This window comes from Symphalangus syndactylus, chromosome 8 (assembly GCF_028878055.3).
Source record: "Symphalangus syndactylus isolate Jambi chromosome 8, NHGRI_mSymSyn1-v2.1_pri, whole genome shotgun sequence".
In the NCBI taxonomy this organism is placed as follows: domain Eukaryota; kingdom Metazoa; phylum Chordata; class Mammalia; order Primates; family Hylobatidae; genus Symphalangus; species Symphalangus syndactylus.
In genome coordinates, this window is record NC_072430.2 from 142693214 (window position 1) to 142713296 (window position 20083).

At 60.2% G+C, this 20083-nt stretch overlaps 1 protein-coding gene across 1 annotated transcript; it reads left to right on the top strand.

Annotated features, from left to right (window-relative positions):
- Positions 1-463: 463 nt before the first annotated feature.
- Positions 464-14656, top strand: KLHL30 (kelch like family member 30). Its single transcript, XM_055291103.1, has 8 exons — positions 464-554; positions 2472-3315; positions 4594-4726; positions 6698-6784; positions 7474-7629; positions 9636-9824; positions 10806-10951; positions 12532-14656. Exons 2-8 carry the CDS (start codon positions 2542-2544, stop codon positions 12781-12783), a joined length of 1737 nt encoding a protein of 578 aa, XP_055147078.1. The 5' UTR covers positions 464-554; positions 2472-2541; the 3' UTR covers positions 12784-14656.
- Positions 14657-20083: the final 5427 nt, after the last annotated feature.

Here is a 20083-nt window from a genome sequence, read left to right on the forward strand (position 1 = left end):
TGCTGACCAACCTGTGCTTATTCATGATAATCACATTTTCCCATGTGACAACAGAACAAGAGGACACATAGGTGCCGTTGACCTCAACAGTGAGGGCAGTGCCTGTCTGTGTCCTGGCCCTGGGCTGAGGCTCTCTGCGACCCTGGGCCCCCACCACGGGCTCCACTGTCCCCACCTTGTAGACGAGGAAACAGGTGGGGAAGCTGCATCCCTGCCTCCACCAGCCAGCCCAACCGCCACAGCTTTCACCTGTCCTCGCCCTGGAGCCCTTCCTGATGTCTGTCCTAGGCTACAAGTCCCTGGAAGGCCTCAGTGGGCTTTCTGAGCTAACAGTCACCGAGGAGCCGGCATCTCACTCCTTCCCCCACCAGCCCAGCCCTGACTGCCTGACCCTCCCCTCGCCCTGCAGACAGAGGCTAAAAATACCCTCCCCACGTGGCCACCAGACCAGCCCTGCCCCGCCCTGCAGGCCTCCGTGTCCCCTGGCTGCCGGCTAGGCAGTCCTGCTCTCTCGGGTCTGTGTTCTCAGCTTCGAGGTCCAGGCTGAGTGAGAGGTAGGATCCAGGGGGCTCTGGGGAGGGGACAGCAGAGAGGGCAGGGGGAACCCAGCCAGGAGCAGCGGGGAGGGTGGGTTAGGCCTCGGAGACCAGGGATCACAGCAGGGTGCTTCGGAGACGCCCCCGGCACCTGCCAGCGGCCAAGCCAGGCTCCTCAGGGTGGGGGCCCAGGAGACAGGTTTCCCTCTGTGTCCCAGCTGGAGAGGTGGGAGGGGGAGGCTGGGCCACCCCTCGGATGGCAGCCAGGGCCACTCAGCCACAGTCGCCAGCCTGGCTGGGCTCAGGCCTTTTGTTGTCCTGCCCACTCAGCTTCCTCACTCTGGGCCTGGGCAGGCACTGGGGTGAGGCTCTGAGACCCTCAGGAAGCCCCGACCCATGCAGGGACTGCAGGGTGACAGGTGTCAGCAGGCACCCCTTGAGGCCCCCAGGGGAAGTGGGGGCGCTCACGGCTGCCGGCCCATTGCCCGGCAGCAGCTAGCCCAAGGGAGCACAACAATGACGGGAATGCGAGGCCCGCAGGCAGTGGCCCAGGGACAGCCCCGTCGCCTACTCAGGCCCCAGCTCATCTCCCAGCTGCCCAGGGAGGGCAGAGCCGCCTTCACCAGGGCCAGCGCCTCCTGGGGAGGGGCCAGGCAGGACCCCCATGCATGCAGTGTTGGGTGGGTACTTCGTGTACTGGCTGGGATGCGGGGGCGTGGGGCCGCCGGCCGCCTGAGCTGCCCTGTGCGCGAGCCCGGGTTGGTCCGCGAGGCCCTGTGGGCTCCCAGGTGCTTCCCTGCTCTGGGGTCAAGAGGTGGCACCGGGGTCGGGAAGTCGGGGAGCCCTAGCTCCCACTGCCTGCACCTGTACCTGCACTGTGGCTGCCCGGGCCAGATTCTTGGCCTCCTCGTTCTCCAGCTGAGCTTTGTCATTTCCATGCCGCTGGCGTTCCCACGCATTTTGTACCTGTGGACGCGCGGCCGCCTCTCCTGCCCGGGATGGCCCCGCGAGGCGCCCCCTAGCGGACGAACGGCCTCTCCGCTGCGCAGCTTTTCGCCTTGGGGTGACCCGGGTCGAAGGCTTGTGCACAGACTTGATTTCTCCTAGGGACGGTTGTCGTAGGGTGCGATACCAGGACATAAACCACATGCACATAATTACATGAGCCTGAAAGCGGCCTTGCTGACTTCAACCATGCGGGCGTGGTGATGTGAAACCCTCCAGAACGCTGCCGTTTCTGGCCGTTTCTGTTTAGCAACCTCCACCCCGCCACGTGGAATGCAGGGTTCAGAGCCTGGGCCCCCAAGCCTAGCTCTGAGTTCAAATTCCAGCTCCACCACTTCCTAAATGTGTGATCTTGGGCAAGTGACTGAAATCTTCTGTGCCTCAGTCTCCCCAGCTGTAAAAGAGGCAATGATTGCACCCACCCTCCAGTGGTGGGGTGAGTGGTGAATGCACAGCTTCTCTGCATGCTTGGCACGTGGCCTGGCACCTGGGAGCACCGCGGAAGCAGGAGCTGCTGCAGCCCCCAAATGGCCTCCCCAGCGATGTGGGATCTGGGACAGAGGACGCCTCCCGGGAGTTTGGGTGCCTCCGGGGCCCCTAGGGGGTGGGCTCAGTGTAGCCCAGGGTTGTGGACCAGACCCAGGGCATGGGTTCTCTTGCCAACCCTGTTCTTCCCTGAATGCCTGGCCATGGGTAGGTCTCCCACCCTCTCTGAACCTCAATTTCCTCACTGCAAATGGGAATGACACCTGCCCTACCTTGCAGGGTTCTGGGGGTGGCTTGAGGCAGATGGTGGGTAAAGTGACTGGCATATGGTCGATGCTCATCCTGTGTTTATCGAGATGGAAAGGGCTGATGGACAGAGCGGGTGGGCTGCTCGGGAGAATGAGACCCTCCCCACTTGGCTGACCCTGCTGTCTTCTCTCCTAGGAGCTTGGGCGGCTCCAGGCACTTCTTCCCTTGAGTGGGTGGACTATTGAGGTCCCCTGGGCACGGCGTCATGGTGCGGAACGTGGATGACCTGGATTTCCACCTGCCCTCGCATGCCCAGGACATGCTGGACGGCCTGCAGCGGCTGCGCTCTCAGCCCAAGCTGGCGGATGTCACACTGCTGGTGGGCGGCCGGGAGCTGCCATGCCACCGCGGCCTCCTGGCGCTCAGCAGCCCCTACTTCCATGCCATGTTTGCCGGTGACTTCGCCGAGAGCTTCTCTGCGCGCGTGGAGCTGCGGGACGTGGAGCCAGCTGTGGTGGGGCAACTAGTGGACTTCGTGTACACAGGCCGGCTGACCATCACCCAGGGCAATGTGGAGGCACTGACACGCACGGCTGCGCGCCTGCACTTCCCCTCGGTGCAGAAGGTCTGCGGCCGCTACCTGCAGCAGCAACTGGATGCTGCCAACTGCCTGGGCATCTGTGAGTTTGGGGAGCAGCAAGGGCTGCTGGGCGTGGCTGCCAAGGCCTGGGCCTTCCTGCGAGAGAACTTTGAGGCTGTGGCACGTGAGGACGAGTTCCTGCAGCTTCCTCGAGACCGGCTGGTCACTTGTCTGGCCAGCGACCTGCTGCAGGTGCAGCCAGAGCAAAGCCGACTTGAGGCCCTGCTGCGCTGGGTGCGCCATGACCCGCAGGCCCGGGCTGCCCACCTGCCCGAGCTGCTCAGCCTAGTGCACCTGGACGCCGTGCCCAGGCCCTGCGTGCAGCAACTGCTGGCCTCAGAGCCCCTGATCCAGGAGTCAGAGGCATGCCGGGCAGCCCTGTCCCGGGGCCATGACGGGGTGAGTGAGTGGCTGGCAGGCCCCCATCCCTGGGAAGCAGGGAGAAGAGCCCCAGAGGCCCCACCTGAGTAGGGACAGAGTAAGGAGTGGACATTCCAAGGTGCGCTCTGACCTTGCAGTGCTCCTTGTTTTGGGCCAGTTCCCTATGAGGACATCACTATTCACCCCTCAAGTGCAGATCATGCCTCTGTGTGTGTCACACCCTGGGTGCAAGGGGCAGGGGAATGTGGAAGTGGTAAGATCTGACCCTGTCCTGAAGGAGCCTGCAGCTCAGTGGGACAAGCCTGGAAACAGACCTCAGGCAGTGTGGAAGGGCCAAATACAGGCCTAGGATGCATTCTGGGAGGGGTTGGCAGTCAAGGAGGGCTCTCTGGAGGAGGCAGCATCTGAGCTGGGCCTTAGAGGAGGGATAGGAGCTCACAAGGAGGCAAAGAGGGGAAAACCATCCAGGAAGATGGTGCAGCTTGTGCACAGGCAAGGAGGCACAGACAGGCCTGGCAGTCCGCCCGAGCTCTTATGGGGTGCTACTTCCTGTTTGTGCTGGCAGTGTGCCTGGCAGGCATGGCAGGTCATGATGGAGTGACAGGTCTCGGAGTGGCTGCTCGGTCAGCTGCCAGGCACCCTGCTCAGGGGCCTTGCCCCGGGGCACTCCTTTAGAGCCAAGTCCGGGGACAAAGAGTGGCTCAGGCTGATGGTCCTCAGGCCAAGGGTGGAGTGAGTAGTGGGCTAACCCCTAACCCCTGTCCCCGCTGGATTCCAGCCAGTCACAGAGCGCCCGGCCTCCTGCTGGAGCTTCAGAGCCTTGAAGCTTCAGACCGTAGGCGGTCACCTTGTATTCTAATTCCTGGCAGTGGGAGATCTGGGGGTTCCATATGGGGGGCCATGGCGGATGGCTGTCGGAGAGCCTGGGGTCCTGGGAGCCCTAGGCAGTGACTGCTTACCGGCCGTTCCTAAGACGGCCAGCATTTCCCACTGAGCCGGGACACCCTTGTGCTGCCTGCTGGAGGCCACCCAGGGAGCAGGGGCAGGGAGAAGCTTATGTGTGATGCTGCGGACCTGCTGTGGGGTCGGTTCTGAAGGTGGTTCAGGAATGCCAGGAATGCCCCCCGAAAGGCACATGGTGCAAGGAGGGAGCAGCTTGTGCACTCGGGCACACACCATCTCCAGCAACATGAATGCACACATGCACACACATGCTGAGGCCTTCCCAGGACACGCCGGGGCTCAGGGCATGGGGAGGCATTGCTGTTGCCCTGACCCTGGCCTCCCACCCTGCAGGCACCACTTGCCCTCCAGCAGAAGCTGGAGGAGGTCCTGGTGGTAGTGGGCGGGCAGGCGCTGGAGGAGGATGAGGCAGGTGAGGAGCCCACCCCCCGCCTTGGGAACTTCGCCTTCTACAACAGCAAGGCCAGTAAGTACCCCTCCCTCGTCCAGGCCCACCTGTTGTCCCTCTGTCCCGGCGGGAGCCGCTGTGTCCACCTTGCAGGTGGAGCGAGTGAGGCTCGCAGAGGACCCGGAGCTGTGTGAGGCCACTGTGAGGGGCATGCCTGGGTGGGCCTCACCTGGGGGCTGCAGAGGAGCCTGGGGCACTCCAGTGGCGGGGAAGGCTGGGGGTCACTGCTGTTCCCTCTCCCTGCAGCCGGAGCCCAGGACTCTGGTCCCTTTTAGGCCCTGGGGCTGGTGTACAGGGCTCCATGGCCCAGACTGCACCCTGTGGGGTGGGCGGCCTGGCCACTGCCTCCTCCCCATGCTCCCTGTTCAGTGCACCTGCCGGGGGAATCGAGACCCCAAGGGGAGAGTGGGGTGGGGGGGGAAGGGGTGCAGGCAGCTGGAGGAGTGAGAGCTCAGCTTCTGGGTCAGCCCAAACGGGGTTCTAATCCCAGCCCTCAAACAGGTGACCTCAATCTGAGCCTCAGCTTCCTCTGTGAAATGGGCTCCTGCCGCTTCCTCACACAGTTGTAGGGAGCCCTAAAGTGGGCGCTGAGGCCAGTCTGCCATTTGGCGGGAAAGGAGGCATGAGGGGCCCTGCAGCGGCTCTGGAGGCCCCCTGCACTGGCCCCGGGAGGTGCTCTGGAAAGGGCTGATGCAGGCTGGCTGGTGTCATGGGGCCACCAGGCAGGTCGCCAACCATCTCCCTGGCATCGGCGGCTGGCAGGCTCCAGGAAGCCCAAGGCCAGCTGTTCGGGTCAGGGGCTGACGAGAGGGGATTTGGGGCTGACGTCAGGAGGGAGCAGCTGTCTCTCAGACCTGGCCGGGAGGCGGAGACGCTGGCAGGAAGAGCCTGTTGACAGCTGGGCAACCCCCACTCTGGGGTGACAGAGCCATGAGTCACAGGGACACGGTCCCTGCCCACAGTGCCAGGCTCTACTCCCAGGGAGGCCTGGAATTCCGCATCTCCCAAAAATGGTCATAAACAGTAAACAGAGGCTTCCTAGGGGACATCCCGAAGGCCTGTGTCTCTTCCACAAACATCCAAAATATGTCCATTTATAGGACTTTACCATTTCCACATTTATTGTCTTGTCTTGATTTTCCAAAGCATTTTCTCATCTCTTGCCTCAGTTTATCTCTTGTAGCTCCAAAAGGCAGGCCTGACTTGGGCACATTGCTCTGCCCCACGACCCTAGGAACAATAATCCTAACAGCTGTCATCAGCTGAGCAGTTATGTGAGGTCCCCATAGCTCCCGGGAGGCCGGGGTCATCCCCATTCTACAACAAGGAAACTGAGGCTGGGGTTTGCCCAGCGACACACAGCTGGGGCATGACAGCTGAGATTTGGACCTGCTCTGCCTGCTGCAGGGCCTGATCCCCCGTATGTGCCTGGCTGCCAGGAGGGCAGGGAGGGTGCTCGGAAGGAAGGAAGGAAGGAAGGAAGGAAGGAAGGAAGGAAGGAAGGAAGGCAGGCAGGCAGGCAGGCAGGCAGGCAGGCAGGCAGGCAGGAAGGCAGGAAGGAAGGAAGGCAGGCATGCTGTTGGTGTTATCACCCACTAGTGACACCCACAGATCAGGCCACTTAACCCATACCACATCTAACCGACAGACCAGACCCAGGGGCTGAATGGTCCGTTTGGGGTCAGTGGGGTCAACTGCAGGGTTGAGGTGAGACCCCGGCCTCCAAAGTCTTGCTCCTTCTCCAGGGGGCTATCCTGTGTCCACTCTGAGTGCCAGGCTCTGCAGAGTGGGTGGGAGAGATACAATGAGCCAGAACAGCCAGGACCCCCTGGGCCCCCCTACCAGTGTCACCCTGCCCCTCCCTTTCCCCACCACTGAGGGGGGCATTTCTGCACCCGGTGCATGGAAAGGCACCCGGAAAGGGGGAGTGGGGACCGCCCCAGCAGGGAGCCTGGCAGCCTGACCCTTCTGCCTCTCTCTTCCTGCCAGAGAGGTGGATGGCACTTCCAGACTTCCCCGACTACCACAAGTGGGGTTTCTCCCTGGCGGCCCTGAACAACAACATCTATGTCACAGGTGGGCAGCTCCGGGACCCTTCCAGAGATGCGCTGCCGAGCCAAGCACCGGGCTCAGTGCAACTCCCCGCACTCCGTGGGGTCCCTGTTGGTTAGTCCAGGCTTGCCGAGGCCTTTCCATGCATGTGAAAACAAGGACATTTAAAATCCGTGGTCACTCGTGGGAGCTGGGAGACGCTTCCGTACACAGGCTTGTGTGGGCCCACCCCTGCATCACACAGCTCCTTCAGTGGGGGGGCTCCAGACCTCCCGCTGAGTGCCGCGTTGGCGTGGCTGCTGCGGGCCTTCAGCGTGGGGCGCCATGAGGTTGCAGGTGGCCTCCTTCAGCGGGAAGCCCCAGGCCTGGGTGGTTGACCAGGTGTCTGTCGTGGTCCCCAGAAAGAGTCATGTGATGCAGAGGTCACTTTGCTCTTTCCTATCTCAGAAATTGGGGTTCCTTGTAAGATTTGAGGGGACAAGCTTCTGCTGATGGGGGCTTGAAACCACTGATTTTGTCGTCCTTGTTTATGGGGGATGGAGGGACCTGGGCAGTCACACAGCTCGGCTGTGCTACCCAGGTCCCACCTCTGGCTCACCACGTTGGATATCATGGCCTGGCACGGGAGGAGGCCCCCGGACATTGGTATCCACACCCCACTGGCCCGGTGCCCCAGCTGGTGGCACCCATGTAGACAGCACTTCTCCCGGCAGGTGGCTCTCGGGGCACAAAGACAGACACCTGGTCAACCACCCAGGCCTGGTGCTTCCCCCTGAAGGAGGCCTCCTGGAAACCTGTGGCGCCCATGCTGAAGCCCCGCACCAACCACGCCAGCGCGGCCCTCAATGGGGAGATCTACGTCATCGGCGGTGAGGCCTTCCTCTCCACCCCTCCCTGGGGCCTGGTTCTAGCCTCTCATCCCTGCAGCAACAGGAACAGAGAGCCCCATGCTGGCCTCGGAGACCACAGAGATGCCGCTCCCACTGCCACCCTCAGGGCTCGCTGTCAGGTGGGGCGGGCAAGCCACAGGGCAGGGCTCCTGACCAGGTGGGCCATTGAGACCCACAGCCCGGGTGTCCTCCCTGGCCAGCTCCCATTGCCTCTGCTGTGCTGGGACAGCGACAGCAAGATGGTGACTCAGGACCCAGGAGGGGATCCTGCAGGAGCAGCCAGTGGGGATGGCCACACCCACCCGCCAGCACCTGCAGCTACAGCAAGGAGTCACCCAGGAGCCTTCACTGATTAAAGGAACATCGAGAAACAAAATGTGGCCGGGTGTGGTGGCTCGCTCCTGTAATCTCAGCACCTGGTGGGGCCAAGGCAGGAGGACTGCTTGGAGGAAGACAGGGTCTCTCTATGTTACCCAGGAGTTTGATACTAGCCTGGGCAACACAGAGAGACCCTGTCTCCCTTTTAAAAATTATTTATTTATTTATTTTATTTTTTATTTTTGAGACAGAGTCTTGCTCTGTCACCCAGGCTGGAGTGCAGTGGAGTGATCTCAGCTCTCTGCAACCTCCATCTTCTGGGTTCAAGCAATCTTCCCACCTCAGCCTCCTGAGTAGGTGGGACCACAGGTGCATGCCACCATGCCCAGATAATTTTTGTATTTTCTGTAGCAACGGGGTTTCACCATGTTGTCCAGGCTGGTCTCAAACTCCTGGGCTCAAGTGGTCCACCCGCCTCAGCCTCCCAAAGTGCTGGGATCACAAGAGGGAGCCACTGCCCCCAGCCCATAAAAAATAAAAAAAAATAGCCAGGCCAGGTGCAGTGGCTCACGCCTGTAATCTCGGCACTTTGGGAGGCAGAGGCAGGCGGATCACGAGGTCAGGAGTTCAAGACCAGCTTGGCCAACATGGTGAAACCCTGTTTCTACTAAAAATACAAAAATTAGCTGGACAGGTAATCCCAGCTACTCAGGAGGCCGAGGCAGGAGAATTGTTTGAACCCGGGAGGCAGAAGTTGCAGTGAGCCAAGATCGAGCCATTACACTCCAGCCTGGGTGACAGGGTGAGACTCCATCTCAAAAAAAAAAAAAAAAAAAAAAAGGCAGGCATGGTGTCACGTGCCGGCCGAGGTAGGAGAATCGCTGAGCCTGAGAGGTCGAGGCTGCAATGAGCCGTAATCACGCCACTGCACTTCAGCCTGGGTGACCGAGCAAGACCCTGTCTCAAAAACATAAAAATAAAAATAAAAAAAAAAAAGAAAAGAAAAACAAAACAAAACACATGTGGCCCAAAAGCTCTGTAGGTGATGAACTGGTCTTGAGGCCACTTCTAATGCCCCACCTGTCCCAGCTGTCCCCTTTCTCTCAGTGGCTACCGTGTCCCCAACCAGAGAGCAGAAAGCACCCAGGGTCCCCGAGCCCAGGGCTTGTGAGGTCCCCAGGTGCTCGCAGAGGCCCAGGCCAGGACCTGCTCTCCCCAGGAGGGGTCCCCATCACTGCCACACCCAGACTGTATCTGGGACTGGGAGGGAGCTGCCTACAGCTCCAGGGTCTCGCAACCCGCCCTCCCAGGGCTGGCGTCCTCCATTCCAGTTCAGAGCACCCCAGGAAATGACTCCCAGCACATGAGGGGCCTGGGGGCGGGCAGCCTCCCGACAGCTCCCCGCCACCCCGTTCCCGAACATCGGCCCCAGCTCGAGCTCTGGAGTGGGGCATTTCTAGGCCGGAGTGTCCACCCCCCACACCACTTCCTGGCGGGGTGGCCTTGGGAGGTGCCGGCACCTCTCAGAGCCTCAGCTTCCCTGTCTGTGAAATGGGGAGCCCGCCCCGACTCCCACCACTTTGCTGCCTTACCAAGCCCCAGCCCCTGAGTTTCCAGGCCTCCCCTCTCCTCCCCCACCCTGACCTGCCCCCGCCCTCACCCCGCAGGCACCACCCTGGACGTGGTGGAGGTGGAGAGCTACGACCCCTACACGGACAGCTGGACACCCATCAGCCCGGCCCTCAAATACGTCAGCAACTTCTCGGCCGCCGGCTGCCGGGGCCGGCTGTACCTGGTGGGCTCCAGCGCCTGCAAGTACAACGCCCTGGCCCTGCAGTGCTACAACCCTGTCACAGGTGGGTGGGGCTCGGGGACCGAGGACAGAGGACCACAGGCCCCTCTAACTGGCGACAGTCCACTCGCAGTGATGGTGAGGATGGGGGATCCTGAGGATAGACGGGGCCCGGGGTGGAGAGAGCCGGCGGCCGCAGGCCTCTCACAAAGAGGAGGGGACGTGGAGGAAGGCAGGGGCCCAAGGGGTTGGGGACCCACTGCGTCACCTCCACAGAGTCCCAGGGCAGAGGCGAGCTGCACGTCTGTCCTGCTCAGGCCTTAGGGCAGCGGTGGGCTAGGGCTAGGGCTGGGGGTGGGGTGCCAGTGACCGGAGCCCAGCACCTGGCAGCTGCCTGGCTGTTCTTCTGCCCGAAAGGGCCTCACGGGCCGGGAATGGTGACCCCGACCTCCGAGACCTCGAGGCCCATGTTGGGCTGTGGACTCTGTGCCAGTTTGAGGCCCAGCGCAGCCTCCCTGAGCTCTGAGCCGTCCACCCCAGCCCCGGTCTCCAGTCCTGTTTCACCCTCTGGACAGTGTAGATGGTGGCGGGCCCTGTTCTGAGGCATGGACGTGACGGTCCTTCAAGAGACCGACTGGGCCCAGAGTCCAGGAAAGGCCCACCTGGGTCCCAGGCCCGGGGTTGGGGGCTGGGCAGGGAGGGGCCCCCGGCAGTCCCCAGTCAGGGTGGGGTTGGTTGGGCGGCAGCCAGGCCAAAAGCACCCCCACCACAGGGAGAGTCTCGAGGGACCCCTGCACCCTCCACAGGCCCCTCACCTATGCCGCAGCCCGTGAGGGGTCACTGTCCCCAGAGGGAAAGATCGAGGCTGGGTGAGAGGCAGGTGTGGGTCCCTCCCAGCTGCACCGCAGGGACCTACTCCCATTTCACAGACAGGTTCACTGAGGTTCAGAGAGGCACTGAGTCTGGGTCCCTCAGAGGGGGGGACAGTGCCAGTGCCCACCCTGGCAACCCTGGTGACGGTGGCCGGTGCCCATGCCCCCCACAGATGCGTGGAGTGTGATCGCCTCGCCCTTCCTGCCCAAGTACCTGTCCTCGCCACGCTGTGCCGCCCTGCACGGGGAGCTCTACCTCATCGGGGACAACACCAAGAAGGTCTACGTGTACGACCCCGGGGCCAACCTGTGGCAGAAGGTGGGCGGCCCCCTCCCCCAACATGTGTGAGCCCCTGCCCGGGACTCCTGACATCAGAGAGCCAGCCTGGGAAGTGAGGGATGGGGTGCCACAGGGGGCCCACTGCGAAGGGGACAGCGCAGGCTGGGGTGCCCACAAAGGGCCCACAGTGAAGGGGGTGGCACAGGCTGGGGAGCCCACAGAGGGCCCACAATGAAGGGGGTTGTGCAGGCTGAGATCCCCCCAGGCTACAAGGTGACACCAGTGCCCTGGCACAAGTCCCCTTGAGGACAGGGGTGACGGTGATCGTGGGAGAATGCGGTTTGGGTTGCCGGCCACTGGTGCTCTGTCCCTGCACACACAGCTTCCTACAGCGGAGTGGCCTGTCCTCCTTCTCAGGGAGAAAAACCAGGTTCAGCCGGAGGGTGCTATAGGGACCAGGAGGGAGGGCGTCCTCTGCCGCAGGGTGGCCAAGTCGGGGAGGGGGTTCCTGAGCTGAGGGTGAGGTGAGAGCCACCAGCCAGGGGGCTTTCCTGTTGTCCTCAGCACCATCCCACCATGGCCCGCTCTTTGACCATCACTCCCTGAGGAAGGGGCGGGAGGTGGGCCTCTGGGCGGCCTCCCTGGTGGAGGGGACAGTGCCCAGGAAGTTGAGGATGAGTCTTGGCACCAAGCCAGATGCTCTCGGCCTGCCCACCTGCCCCAAGACTCCCAGTCCCTGCAGGCTGAGAAGGTGGCACTCCTTCCTGCAGCCCCCCTGCAGGCTGCTGGCCTGGTGACAGCAGGAGTTCTGCAATCCTCCTGCCCACAGCTGTCCCCTGGCGTCACTGCTCAGCTGACCCAGGGTCCCCATTACAGCGGTGAGACAGGTGCAGGGCGAGCCCTGCCAGGCCAGCGTGTCTGCCTGGGCCCTCCCAGCTGGGCCACAGCCAGGCCTTCCTCCAGCCCAGGCCATTGTCCCAGGCTCAGGTTCCAGCACAGGCTCTGCCTCACCCTCTCCGGGCATGGGTCCTCATCTCTTCCCTGTCTTCATCTGGAGGCCACAGACCGGCCTCCCGCTTCCCACCCGCCCTGGCTCTTCCTGAAGCTGCAGCTGTCTCCAGCCTCTGGAAAGCCGCCGGCCCTCACCCCACAACCCCTCCCGGGGGCACTCCCAAGGCCATAGACTGAGCAGGGGGTGCAGGGGTGAGGCAAGGGAACCCACGGTGGGCTAGGCTCTTCCTGAGTGCCTGCCAGGGCTGAGCCACACCTACCTCTTGTGAGACAGCGAAGCCTCAGTGAGGTCTCGAGTCAGCCCAGACCTCCCTGGGAGGCAGCTTTGGGCTCAGGCCTCAGGGCCCCCTCTGACTGCAGGGGGTAGAAGTGTCATCCCAAAGGCTGAGGGTCAGAGAGGGAAAGGGACCTCTCCACCAAAAGAAGAGTCTGAGGAGGCTGGAGGGGCTGGGGTGGGCTGCCCAGGTACTCTGCGCTCATGCCCTGGAGGGGATCTGGGCCAGGTGGCTGGCTGTCCTCTCTGCCACTCCCCCGACCCTGCTGAGGGCACCCTCAGCCCTGCTCTCCGGCTCCCGCCCACCGGACACTAACCGGCTGATGGTGCACAGGTGCAGTCCCAGCACAGCCTGCATGAGAACGGCGCGCTGGTGCCACTGGGTGATGCGCTGTACGTGACAGGCGGCCGCTGGCAGGGCATGGAAGGTGACTACCATGTGGAGATGGAGGCCTATGACACAGTTCGGGACACCTGGACCCGCCACGGCGCCCTGCCCCGGCTCTGGCTCTACCACGGGGCCTCCACCGTCTTCCTGGATGTCTCCAAGTGGACCCAGCCCTTCAGCCCCACCCAGGAGCACTAAACCAGGGCTGGGCTCCCCGGGGAAGGGTCCCCACAGCGGCCCCTCATCACCCTGTGGAACGGCCCCTTTCATTTTCACTTATTCGTTCACTTGGAGCTACCATTCCTTCCAACCTGGACTCGGGCCACCAGGGCTGATCAAACAGCACTGCTTGGAGGACAGCCTTGGTCTCTGCGGCCACCACACTAAACTCCGAGCTGAGCTGTGACAAGGGCCTGAGTGCCGGACGCCAGCACAACAGGGACAGGAAGCTCTGCTGCCCCTGGGGTTCCCGAGACCTCAGAGAGGGGAGCCGGGGGCTGGGCCAGCATTCCCAGAGATTGTGAGCTCCACTCCTGCCCCTGGACTCCAGCAGGGGCTTTTGGAGCAGTTGCATGAATGTAGGGTGAACATGGAGTGTCCCAGAAAGCTGAGGCTGCTGGGGAAGGCAGGCCCCGGAGATGGGGTCAGCACCAGGTCCTCGTGGGCCTGCTTCTGCCTAGCTCACAGCAGCGTAACCGTGGCCGGCCACCTCCCCTCTCTGGGCTTCAAGCTCCGTGTCCACCACACACGGGGCTGGCTGTGTGGGCTTTGGGTCCCCACCCAGCCTTTGCATGTTGGTGCTGTGTTTCTGCTTCTGTGGATAAAGGAGGCCCCCACTCATCTCTTGCACCCAGAAGGCGGTGCCCACAGAAGCACCAGGAAGGAGGGAGGCAGGGCGTGGGGTGGAGCCGGAGGGTCCCAGGGAGGTGAGCAGGAAAGACTGCTCTCAGAAGGGATTGCCTCCGTCTCTTTGTGTCAGAACAAAGGCTCTTCATTAGAATGGAATTTCCCACCAGGGATGACTCTTGGGTGCATTGGTGGCAGCCTCCTGAGGGTGAGGGGTAGCATCTGATGGGCCCCTGCCAGCACGCAGCCCGACTCCGGCTGGCTTAGGCTCCGAGTGGCTTCTCCCTCTTCCTGAATGAGGCACCCATCTTTGTAGCTAAGGAGACAATGAAGGACTCTCCCTGGGTGCCCAATGGCGTGTCCTTCCTGTCACAGGCTCCGCCCTGGGACATGGGGCTAGAAGTCAGGAGTCAGGCCCGGCCAGGCACAGGCCCTGGTGTTGCCCCGCAGAGGCCTTGGGCAGCTCCCGTCCCCCGCCGGATCCAGGCTTCCTCTCCAGGACCAGCCCATGGGCTCCTCCTTAACAACCCCTGTCCCTGGGGACCAGAGGGGCCTCTGACATCCTTGGGTTCTGAGGACGGAAACCCCTGAGCCTCTTGAGCTTCCATAGGTAGGGATCTGCTTTGCTCCCAGACCTGCCTCTCATAGCTTTTTTTTTTTTTTTGAGACGGAGTCTCGCTTTTGTCGCCCAGGCTGGAGTGCAATGGTGCCATCTTGGCTCACTGCAACCTCCACCTCCCGGGTTCAAGCGATTCTCCTGCCTCAGCCTCTCAAGTAGCTGGGATTACAGGCACTCGCCACCACGCCTGGCTAATTTTTGTATTTTTAGTAGAAATGGGGTTTCACCATGTTGACCAGGCTAGTCTTGAACTCCTGACCTCAGGAGATCCTCCCACCTCAGCCTCCCAAAGTGCTGGGATTACAAGGTGTGGGAGAAGAGAGTTGACCCTGGAGGGCCAGACAGAGTGGGGCCTCTGGGTGCTTCCAAAGGAACAAGAGCCCGGAGCTGAGGAGACCTTCGGCGGCAGATGGATCAGATGAAGCAAGGGTGAGAGTTTCTGGGGTCCTGGGCTCTGTTTCCATGTGGAAATCTGAAATGTCTTCTAGACAGTGATGAAAGGAGGTCAGCCAAAGGGCTGTTTAAAAACAAAGCCTCCACGTAAACCATTTCTGCAAGAATATTTTAAAATAAATAAAAATATACCGAAGACATGAAATGTCAAAATAGGCTGACTTTGATCACAAAGTAGCCCAAAGGGCGGCATGCCAGAGCAAGGCCTGCTCTCCACCCCTGCACACCCTGAGGGAATATGGGCGGTCCTCGGGTGGAGGGCGTGGGCCTCTCCAGGGCCTGGCTCCCAGCTTTGAGGTGCCAAAGTGCACCTCGTCCGATCAGCTGGGCTCCTGACTCAGGGGGCCATCGCAGCCTTCAGGGCACCAGGAGGAAGGGGGCGTCTGCTGGGTATTGAGGTAAGTGGCTAAGAAGAGTTTCACGACGGCCTCTCCCCATGCTGTGGGCAGGGTGAAGGGAGCCCAGTGGCTGGAGAGGCGTCCCAGGACAGCAGCAGCGGGAAGTGCCACCCCCTCTGTCTTGGGAGAAGGGAAAGGGCAGACGCAGACTCCAGGGAGCTGCTGAGAGAGGGCCTTGGCAGAGGAACGCAGCCACCACCCCTGTTGCCCAGCTGGGAGGAGGTGGCAGAGTCCATCTACCTTCTCTCTCTGGCCTGCCCCCTGTCTCCCACTAGCGCCTCCTGCAGGCCAAACCCAACCAGAACCCAGAGGGAAGAGAGGCCATTGACAGGCTGTAGTGGCCACTTGGGGACAGAGAACAGGTGGAGAAGGTGGCCAGGGCACCAGGACAGCAGCCAGAAGGTCCGGCACACGTCACCCACTTGAGAGCTTTGCACAAAGGGACATTAATGCACTCACTCACCAAGCGACAGCCATAGGGCAGCCGAGGCATCCCTTTCTGTCATCAAAATCCAGGACAGCAAGGACTCATTAGAAGGCTTGAGGCTAATATGGGCTTCTAGAAAGGGGAGCGTGTAGCCTTGGAACATGTGCAAAAGCCCACGGGGTGTGCGGGTGAAACCCACCTCCCGGCCCCACGTACTCATGTCCTCCAGGTAGGTGCGTGTTATCTTTCGCACAGAGGATGCTGGGTAAACTGAGGCCCCTCAGCCTTCAGTGAGCACTCAGGGCCCTCGGCCAGGCCCAGCACTGCCAACTCTATCTCAGCTTCCCCGGGTCCCCAGGTAAGCCGGGGCCTAGGCATGCTTCCAGCCACTGGACTTGAGTTTTCCAACCCCTCCCAGACAGGCCCCTTTTATTATCCAGCATCTTCTCTATTCAGGCAGGGACAGTGGTTGCTGGGATCAGGCCACTGACACCCTCATGTGACTGTAATTAAATGGACTGGTCGTTTTCCATAGTCAGTGTAGACCATGACATAGCTTGGAGATCTGTCCCCTCTGAATCTCATGTTGAGTCTGTTGAGTCTGATCGCTGGTGTTGGAGTTGGGCCTGGTGGGAGGCGTTCAGATCATGGGGGCAGATCCCTCAGGCATGGTGTGGTGCAGTAATGCTGGTGCGTTCAAGGACATCTGATCGTTAAAGAGCCTGACACCTCCCCTGCTCTCCCTTGCTCCCTCACTGTGTGACACACCTGCTCCCCTTCCCCTGCCACCATGAATGGAAGCTTCCTGAGGCCTCACCAGAAGCAGATGCTGGCACTATGCTTCCTGTACATCCTGCAGAACTGTGAGTCAAATAAACCTCTTTTCTTTATAAATTACCCAGCCTCACATTTTCCTTTATAGCAAGAAAACAGATGGATACAGGCCACTACTCCAGTTGGTTGGGCCGTCAGTTTATCCAGCTGAAAGCATGTGTATGAATGGAGAATGTGCCAATGGCTTAAGGAGAGAGGGCACAGCCACGTACACAGGAAAGATGTCTGCACCTCTGGGGCTGTGTCGTTCACCGTCCCTCCCCAGTGCCTGGCGTGGTGCCGGCTGATTGGTCTGAAGTGTGGCTGCTTCTCCCAGGCTCTGCAGCACCAGGTACGTGGCAGGGCAGCCAGGTGTGTGGCTGTCACTGAGAGTGAGGCAGACTAGGACAGAAATCTCCATGGGAGAAGTGTCCTGTTTGGAACAGACCCCAGGAGCCATCGTGACTCCCTCAGAAGCCAAGGCGATTTTGATCACAGTCACATTTAAGAATGTGATTCTTTCCAAAATGGCATTGCGTTCAACTGAGAGGAGTGCTAAAGATGATTATTTTAATTAATCTATTAAAAACATGTAGACAATTAGCAAAAAACTAACCTCTGGGTAGGGGTGAGAAAGGACTGTCTCCTGTGAGACCCGAGACTGCCCACACACCCATGCAGGAGGCCACAGTGTATTCCGAGCGCTTGGCCTGGTGCTGGCACGTCACGGGAACTGCACAACTGCACAAATGCTCACTGAACTGAGCTAAATCTGTGGGTTCTCCAGAGCAACTGACCTCAAGTTGTAGGGGCCAGACCTGGATGTGGTTTCATTTGATGGCTCCATGACCTCGGGCCAATCCCAAGATCTGAGCCTCAGTTTCCTCATCTGTGCAATGGGGATAATCACATGATTTGCAAATTAGATGACATCGCGGGCTTGCAAGGCCCAGTAAACAGCGAAGGCTGCCCGCCTGGGCCTCGGGAGGCCACACAACAAGCTGACTTCACAGTCCCACTGTTTTCGGGGCAGAGGGAGCTTTTATTCCCATGACTTCATCGGCAAAGGTCCTTCCTCTGGAGGAAGAGAGAAGAGTGGGAACAGCTTGGCTGCATCAGGCTGCTGGGAAGCCAGGCCCGGGCCGTGACATGAGGGCCCAAGAATGAGGATTAGATTTCAGCCAGGCGTGAAGGCGCGTGGGGGAGGCCACCTCCTGCTCCAGTGATCCCCATTCTGTGGCCACTCATTTAGTCCTTCCACCCTGGGATGCACTGGCTCACCCCGATGCCAGCCCCACTTCTGACCCATGGGCTGCTCCTGCAGGGGGAGGCCCCCATTTCTGCTGCTCCTTGATCTGCGCAATTCTTTGCTAAGCTCCACCTTCCTCTGAGTGAAAGCCACTCTGAAATGTGAACACAGACACCTGCAGGGGCCCCACCTGAAGACCCCTGGCCTCTCTGCTCTCTGCCCCCAACCCAGGCGGAGTCATGCCCTCAGGATAGTGTTACAGGAGGCTGCCCCAGCACCAGAACCGATTGGATTTGGGCCTCTGGCAGGGCCCATGACATCATGAGGATTGTTCATTGTTTGGGAAAATAACTTTTTCACATGGCAACAGCTCCTGTCCTCAATGCTGGCCTGAAAGCTGGGGCCCCCCACTGCGAAGGGGAATGACATCACACCAGTATCTTAAGGGTAATGTTCCCCAAATCGGGGCACCTCATCCCTGCATGTCCTCAGTGTTGCCGACGATGGCAGAGGCTGAGCCTCACCTTCCCAGGCTCGGGTGGGGCCAAACGGCATCCACCTTGAGCCATAGCTGCAGCCAGGGCCCCAGAGGGAATTCAGACCTGTGGGCTGCCCATTCCTCACAGGGAAAAGATGGGGCTATGTTTTCTGCAGTAATGCTCCAACTCATCACGGAGCTCTTATTTCACACCAACTAGAATAGGATGAACCCTAATAAGCCAAACATAAGGCTGTGAAGACGTAACCTGCCCAGCAGGAGGGCCTCTCCAGCCCCACGCCGGCTCTGGCCATGGGCTGCGTCCTGTGCAAGCTGCCCACCTCTCTGGGCTAATTGGCGGGGAATCGAATGAGGTGCTGGTGTGGATGAGCTTCTCCAGAAGCAAGAAGGTACCATTCACACAGCTGCAACTCCTGGGGACAGGAGTCCCTCTCTACCAGCAGAGCACAGGAGAACATGGCACGCCAGGGTCCTGTGGTCCACAGATACAGGCCCTTTGAATAAGTGAAACCGAATGAAATGTTAACACATTACACTGAATGTGCATGTCACATTCAGACATGTCATGACAAAGTTCCACACATCAGGCTTCTTAATAGACATTCCAATAGAACCGGACATGAAAAGCCAGCAGAGAAACCCTTCACTCTTTGAGGGCCTTAAGACATCCCCCTCATATGTGTGAATTTGGGAGCAAATGTCCTTAATTGTGACAAACCTGCAGAATGTTTGCGGTGAAATAAGTTCAGATATCTTGCTGGGTACATACGACCTAAGCCAGTGTTTCTCATATTTCTCAAATGTGTCTTAAAGACTTGCATGTTTTATAGGAATTCAAATGTTTTCATTGTGTTGTTCTTTTTTAAAAAAAAACCATTTGTGGCTTTTTGTTGAGACGGAGTCTCGCTCTGTCACCCAGGCTGGAGTGCAGTGGTGTGATCTTGGCTCACTGCAACCTCTGCCTCCCAGATTCAAGCAATTCTCCTGCCTCAGCCTCCTGAGTAGCTGGGATTACAGGTGCTCACCACCACACCCAGCTAATTTTTGTAGTTTTAGTAGAGACGGGATTTCACCATGTTGGTCAGGCTGGTCTCGAACTCCTGACCTCAGGTGATCCACCTGCCTCGGCCTCCCAAAGTGCTGGGATTACAGGCGTGAGCCACGGCGCCTGGCCCATCTGTGGCTTTTAAAGGCAGGACTTCCCTCTTGTGTCCTCACCTGCCATTGAAAGACATCTTCACAGAGTAAGTCCATGGGACTTAACCCTGCCAGGCAGATTCTCATGCTGGGCAAGGTATGTTTTTCTTTAAACACGCTCCCCACCCAACTCTACACCATTCCCATATCCTATGGGAAAAGGGGTGGAATCACAGGGAATAATTACCTTCTGATCCCACGCTTTTCCCAAAGTATGAAGTATTTCCTGGTTTCCCCACCTGCCAGGCATGAGGCCAGCCAGGTGGAACATCGCATGAGTGGCCAGAAAAGGCAGGCGACAAAGGCCAGCTTGCATCTGAGGACGGACCTTGGCCCATCCCCAAGCCTGGGGGGCACCACCTGCAGCTGCTGGTGCCCCTTTCAGTCCCTGCTGCCACATCCTGTGAACCAGGACAGGGTAAGGCCTCCTTTCCCCAGCGGGCTCTTCTCAAAAGAGGGGAACAGCAGCCCTCGGTGTGAGTGGGAGGTGCTTTTCCAGCGGAGCCTTCTCCCGTTCTTTAACAAAAAGTACTGTGTACCCACCAGGGGCAGGTGCCTCGGGGGTGGGGCAAGCGAGCCAAGTGTGCGACCCTCCTCGGCTTAGCGTCCAGTGGTGGGGCAGATAGCCAAAAGGGCATGCGATATAACAAAGCCAGGGGTAGGGTGGGTCTGGGGGCTGGCTTTTTCCCGGTAGGGCCGCCCAGAGGCCCCTCTGCCACCTCCGAGGCCTGCAGGGTCTGTTCCACCTCTGGGGGCAAGACTCTGGTGGGCGGTGGGCAGCTTGGCTTCCGGTCTGGTCTGCCCCCACACCCCCCTAGGGCACGATAGGGGTCAGTTCTCCCAGCCCAGGCCCCGCTCGGCCCCACCAGGGCAGGGCAGCTGTCCTGAGTTGTTTCTTGGCTCCCTGCATCCTCTCGGTCCCGGCAGGTGCTACAGGTGGGGAAGAACAGCACGTCAGCCATGGAGGGAGGGCGGCCTGGAAAGGGGAGTTCCCGCC